We start from the raw sequence: 6716 nt of genomic DNA on the forward strand, positions 1-6716 counted from the left end.
CATACGCTACCGATTATATCGTCGTGCATCTTTAAGCATCCCTAATTCGGACATATTTGTCAACAATATTTGTCCAAATCTGTTATTAATATGCGTGATGATTGTGATATTCTAAGTACAGACTGAATGGCTATTGGCTGCATTGATTGGTGATGACGTATCCCTTCAACGTGGAGGTCAGAGACGGTGTAGCTTGTTTAGCGGTGTTAGCCGTGCTAGCGGGGTTAGCATGTTAGCGCAGCCGTCCCCTGACGGCCGCCGCGGTGGCGGTGATGGTGATGGTGATGGTGATGGTGTCCGACCGGGTGGTGGAGGAAACACGGACAACTGGAAATTAAACCTTTTATGATACCTTAACTTTAGTCTGTCTGTCTGTCTGTCTGTCTGTCTGTCTGTCTGTCTGTCTGTCTGTCTGTCTGCAGGCAGCTACAGCAGCAACAGGCAGAGATAGACGGCGGTGGAGGCAGAGAGAATGTCTACGAGCCAGGAGCCATCACCATGCCACAGGTCAGTGCACAGCTCTGTGTGAGACATTGATTGATTGATTGATTGAAAATGTTATTCACGTTTTGTACAGTAACGGGTACAGTTCAAATGAAAGTACAGGCCAATACAAACACGAGGATCAAACCAGGAAAAGCACTAAGACTTTAAATTCATCAGAACATTTAAAGACGTACAGATATATATATATATATATATATATACAGTTAAAGAAAGTAAGAAAAAAGGTGTAAAAAAGGTGTTCATTATGGAAAGAAATCACACCTGTGTGAAGTCAGGGGCGCTAATATATCAAAGTCTAATTCATGTTGATTAGGTGATGTGAAACAAACGCTGTCAAAACAAACATTACATTATCTTTATTGTTAATGACGTTTAATGTTCGCGTTAATGGACAAGATGACTTAAAGTTTCCCTTCATTGGGCACGGTGGCACAGTTGGTAGTGCTGTCGCCTCACAGCTAGAAGGTCCTGGGTTCGATTCCCGCTGGGGACGCTGTGGGCACTGGCGGCGTGTTCCCTCCTCTGCGTCATCAGTGCCCATACCCGAGGCGGGGGTTGGCGATAGGGCCTTTCTGTGTGGAGTTTGCATGTTCTACCTAGATACCCTCTCAAAAACATGCCGTAATCCTGGTCTCTAAAACTACCTCCCCCTGGCCAGCCGGGGCGCCTGATGGAGGAGAGAGGAACTGGTCGGAATAACGTGTCCCTTCCACGCGCTACGTCCGGCCAGGGAAATTCCCCTGTCAGGTGAAAAGAAGCAGCTTGGACTCCTCATGCATAGAAGGAGGCATGAGGTTAGTCCGCTGCCCCCCCCCAGGTTGGCAGAGGAAGTGTAGCGCCCAGGATTACATTAGATAATTGGCACTGGGTGAAAAGAAAACTGGGTTACAAAATCGTGGGATAAGAATTTAAGAAAAGAAAAAAAAAAAATGTCAATGATGTGTTTAGTGTGTTAGAACCTCACAACATTTCTAACCCCCTCTCTCTCTCTCTCTCTCTCTCTCTCTCTCTCAGATGTCTGTCCAGCAGTCCGTTCCGGCAGGGGCCGGTCCGGACCACAGTAAAGGTCTGGATAAAGCAGACCTGTACTCCTCCATGTACCCTGGTGGTGGTCCCGTTCCGGTGGGATCCGGTCCAGACCACAGTAAAAGTCTGGAGAAAGCAGACCTGTACTCCTCCATGTACCCTGGTGGTGGTGGTGGTGGTCCCGTTCCGGTGGGGTCCGGTCCGGTCTCCGGTGCGCTCCCTGTGTCAGGTGGTCCGGGTCCGGGTCTTCCTGACCAGACCAAGGCTCTGCCCTCCACCTCCTCCCCCCCCAGCCAGATGTACCCCCAGAACAACAACTACACGCCCACGCGCACCCCCAACGACGCATACAGGTACACTACACACTGTGTGTGTGGATGCACTATTACATGGTTAGTTCAGATGTTTGTAGTTAAAGCTGTAGGAAATACTTGTCATTAACCTATTTCTACCACATAGAGCAACTAGTAATCTATTATTCAACTAAGAACATCTTTGAGACGGGGCGGCGGCGGCGGTGGCTCAGGGGTAGAGTGCCTGGATGGGAACCGCAAGGTTGCCAGTTCGAACCCGGGCTCCCCCAGAGTTACTGTTGAAGTGTCCTTGAGCAAGACACTGAACCCCTAATTGCTCCCGATGTGCTAGTTGGTGCCTTGCATGGTTTCCGCTGCCATCTGTGTATGAATGGGTGAATGTAATGCATAATCTATGTAAAGCGCCTTGGATAAAGGCGCTATATAAATGCACCATTTACCATTTACCATTTGAGACTATTTATGTATCCAGTATCACTTACGCCTGCTGTAGCACAAAACCATAGTTCCAAAGAAAAAGACCTGCCATCTCTCTCATATCTGCGTAACATACTGTAGGTATAGCCGCCTATTTGGGAGACTAGAAGTATGTTTTTGTGGTCTATTATTTTTTAAGAGTGAACGTGAACACAGCTTCTGGACCATTCTTTAGTTTAGTCCCATGCTCACTGAACTAAATATTGAACCCAATCCACTACATTGTCCGGGCGAACGTTCAGCTTTTATTCAGTGAGACAAATCAGGAGAAAATCGGCTTTTTATAATCAATCTTTCTCTGTTCCGGCAGCAACACACTCTTACGACATCTAGCACGTTCCCGAGATCTGTCAGACGGAGCCCACTTACAGGGCAGCATTATGTGTACCATTTTAGCCTGCAGTGGTTCAACCTGACACGGCGTGTGTTTCCGTGTCCTCTCCTCAGGTCAGCGGGCCAGATGTTGGCCCACATGTCATTGTGTTTCTGTGTCCTCTCCTCAGGTCAGCAGGGCAGATGTTGGCCCACATGTCATTGTGTTTCCGTGTCCTCTCCTCAGGTCAGCGGGGCAGATGTTGGCCCACATGTCATTGTGTTTCTGTGTCCTCTCCTCAGGTCAGCGGTCCAGATGTTGGCCCACATGTCATTGTGTTTCTGTGTCCTCTCCTCAGGTCAGCGGGGCAGATGTTGGCCCACATGTCATTGTGTTTCTGTGTCCTCTCCTCAGGTCAGCGGGCCAGATGTTGGCCCACATGTCATTGTGTTTCTGTGTCCTCTCCTCAGGTCAGCGGGGCAGATGTTGGCCCACATGTCATTGTGTTTCCGTGTCCTCTCCTCAGGTCAGCGGGGCAGATGTTGGCCCACATGTCATTGTGTTTCCGTGTCCTCTCCTCAGGTCAGCGGGGCAGATGTTGGCCCACATGTCATTGTGTTTCTGTGTCCTCTCCTCAGGTCAGCAGGGCAGATGTTGGCCCACATGTCATTGTGTTTCCGTGTCCTCTCCTCAGGTCAGCGGGGCAGATGTTGGCCCACATGTCATTGTTTCTGTGTCCTCTCCTCAGGTCAGCGGGGCAGATGTTGGCCCACATGTCATGGTTTCCGTGTCCTCTCCTCAGGTCAGCGGGGCAGATGTTGGCCCACATGTCATTGTGTTTCCGTGTCCTCTCCTCAGGTCAGCGGGGCAGATGTTGGCCCACATGTCATCCAGGCAGAATGGAGGTCCGCCCCCTCCCTCGTCCGCCGGCCCCCTGCCCGGCGCCGGGCCCCTACAGGGAGGCGGAGTCACGGCATGGACAGGAACCACGGCCAACTTCAACAACCAGGTATGATGGATAGACGGAGGGTAACCTCGCGTCACCAGGCTTTCCACCTCGGAGGAAAGCCTTCTCTGTGCTCCTAAATTGGCAACTTTTTGCGGCATCGCTTTGTTTTTAATTTTTTTATTCGCTACGACTTGGAATAAAATAAGGATATACCAAACTAATTATTCCAAGACTTACTTGAAGAAACAAGTATTCATACGCCACATCAAGGCATTTATTGGGTGTAGGCCCTAAAATTACGATAGACCCCCTTGATCACGGGGAATGTTGGGTACTTCTGATTCCGGTTTGTGTTTCCCGGACTGTTGACTACAAACCAGGGACTACAACATGACGGAAGTTACCATCCACTCCCGAACCGGATCATGAAGCCCAAAAGGAAGTTTTAGTTATTCACTTTTCCTGCCCACCCAGTCAACGAGCTGTCACTTCTCTTTTTATAAACGACAGAATACATTTAATGATAAATGGTAAATGGTAAATCGTGCATTTTATATAGCGCCTTTATCCAAGGCGCTTTACATAGGTTGTGCATTACATTCACCCATTCACACACATTCATACACCGATTGCGGCGGAAGCCATGCAAGGCACCAACCAGCACATCGGGAGCAATTTGGGGTTCAGTGTCTTGCCCAAGGACACATCGACATGTAGACAGGAGGAGGAGCCGGGATTCGAACCGCCGACCCATGGATCATTGGACGACCTGCTCTACCTCCTGAGCCACAGTCGCCTTTGATGCTGTGAAATCATTAAGCCCTATAACTCAAAGCCAACAGTTGCGGGGATTTGAACGAGAAACAAACCTCTAATCTAAAGTGTGTGACTGTGTGTGCGTGTGTGTGTGCATGCGTGCGTGTGCGTGCGTGTGTCCTTCCAGCAGGTGGGGGCCCACTCAGTGAAGTCCTTGTCTCCTCCGTTTGTGTCGATGGGCGGCGGGGGGTTCGGAGGGTCGTCGGGTTCGTTTGGTCAGGTGACCGCTGGCGGCGTGGCCCCGCCCCCTCCCGGGGCTCCCGGTTACCCCCCCATCACACGGCCCAGCCTCAACGGTTACGGTATGCCGTGTGTGTGGTGTGTGTGCACACGCTCTCTTGAGTTCTAATAGTGGTGTGTCATTTCCAGAGAGTAAAGAGTGCTGATTTAAAGATGTTATTATTGTATGTGCATAGCTATACAGTAGGTGATTTCCCATGCTGTAAGCTTCATGTTCATATTCTCTTACTGCAAATGTTAGTAGTATACCGGTAGTAAACAAAAGTAAAATGTCATTTCCGCAGTATTCCCGTGTGTGTGCGTGTGACGTGTGGGTGCTTTATGATTATGGCGAATATCCTATATAAAAATATAACGTACATATGTGTGTTTTTGTGTGTTTTCTCTCTCAGCTGGTTCCCAGTCTGAGGTGCAGTTCTCCTCCAGACCACCAGAGGCAGTGTGGTCCCAGTGGAACCAGCAGAACAACAACGCACAACAACAACTTCCACACAACAACACACAGGACATATTCCCTGTACGATACCTGTCTGTCTGTCTGTCTGTCTGTCTGTCTGTCTGTCTGTCTGTCTGTCTGTCTGCCTGCCTGCCTGCCTGCCTGTCTGTCTGTCTGTCTCTCTCCACCTGTCTGTCTGTCTGTCTTGTAAGAATAACTTATTTAATTTCAGATGTTTAAAGTAGAGGTGCTTTTGTTACTCTCTCCTGTACTAATGCACACTTTCTCTCTCTCTCTCTCTCTCTCTCTCTCTCTCTCTCTCCAGGACGTGTTGTCTATTCTCGATCAGCCTCCGAACTTCAACAACGATGACTTTGAGATTCCAATCTACCCTTCCTTCAATGAATGACCACGTCAGCACTCAGCACAACTCTATGTCTCTCTCTCTCTCTCTCTCTCTCCTGTATAATTGCATCTGATGGTTTCTCTTCCATGTTAAATACAGGCGCGCTGCAAAGGTATTTAGAGCCAAACTAACAATCCTGTTGTTACATTTGTTACATGTCAGTTTGCCCGTGTTGTCGGGGGGGGGGGGGGCCCTCTAGCTCCCACGCCACTCGTTAAATATGTTAATTCACATCAGAGGATGATTGTCTCCCATAACGAGACACTAAAACTAGTCTGTCTGTCTGTCTGTCTGTCTGTCTGTCTGTCTGTCTGTCTGTCTGTCTGTCTGTCTGTCTGTCTGTCTGTCTGTCTGTCTGTAAAGCCATACAGTGTGTTGTGTTGCGTGGAGGACCTGGAGGGTTCTCCTGTGTAAATGTATATATTTTTTCATCCATGCAACATGTCTCACATGTTGTAGCTACTGTACTGTAGTATGTATAATAGGGTTGGGCGGGCGGTATGCTTTTTGTTTTATTATTTTTTTTTTTTCCTCTTCTATCCCGTCAAACGGTCGCCCAAAAATGACACGGTATGACTGGGTGATTAAAGGTGCAAATCGGTACGTTTCATTTTCCAACCCTCGAGACCAAACGCTGTTAAAACGCTCATCCAAGACAGGATTCATATGTTATCACTGCATTAACCCATTCTGGGCGGGAACCCCTTTTGGTGTTATGCTATGCTTTAGCTATTGAAAAATAGCAGATCTACAAGCTCATAGCGCGCCACCGAGTGGCGCGCTACGAGCTTGTAGGTCTGCTATTTTTTTTAAATTTAAGAACGACCGACATGGAAACATAGCTTTTTCAGAATACTGTCAGGATGTAGAAGACATTTTTTAGAATCTGATCTCAGGTCAAAACAGTTGGAATACGGCCAATATGGCCATACTGGCATACTAGAGGCTGTGGTGTTTGGCTGTGTTCACCTGGACTGCACATAACGGTGGAGAAGACATAGCCTGATCAACAGCTCCCCCTGCTGGACGTGTCGTTTCCAACTCTATGGTCGGTGCATGGAAAGTAGAGGGGGGCTAATTAATACTACCGCACTATGCTGGGAGCCTAGTGAGAACGACGACCCTAACCTAAACATACCCGTTAGCGCGGAGCAGCGCAGTCATTTCCACACCACCTCCGTCAGGGTCACAAAAAGCAAACGCTCCCGTGGTTTTACCTCCACGTTTCACAG

At 48.7% G+C, this 6716-nt stretch overlaps 1 protein-coding gene across 3 annotated transcripts in view; it reads left to right on the plus strand.

Moving 5' to 3' along the window:
* arnt (aryl hydrocarbon receptor nuclear translocator) overlaps positions 1-6212 on the plus strand; it is a 22584-nt gene extending 16372 nt beyond the window's left edge. For 2 of the 3 annotated variants that reach the window (XM_080767931.1, XM_080767933.1), the window contains 6 exons: positions 423-507; positions 1522-1886; positions 3496-3646; positions 4530-4704; positions 5035-5159; positions 5404-6212. In XM_080767931.1, the coding sequence (XP_080624057.1) occupies positions 423-507; positions 1522-1886; positions 3496-3646; positions 4530-4704; positions 5035-5159; positions 5404-5487 (985 nt within the window). In that variant the 3' untranslated portion in view covers positions 5488-6212. The remainder of the gene's footprint in view (positions 1-422; positions 508-1521; positions 1887-3495; positions 3647-4529; positions 4705-5034; positions 5160-5403) is intronic. The other variant, XM_080767932.1, reaches the window with a different exon arrangement.
* The last annotated feature ends 504 nt before the right edge of the window (positions 6213-6716 follow it).

Source organism: Protomyctophum bolini, assembly GCF_963924005.1.
Source record: "Protomyctophum bolini genome assembly, chromosome: 7".
Classification (NCBI taxonomy): domain Eukaryota; kingdom Metazoa; phylum Chordata; class Actinopteri; order Myctophiformes; family Myctophidae; genus Protomyctophum; species Protomyctophum bolini.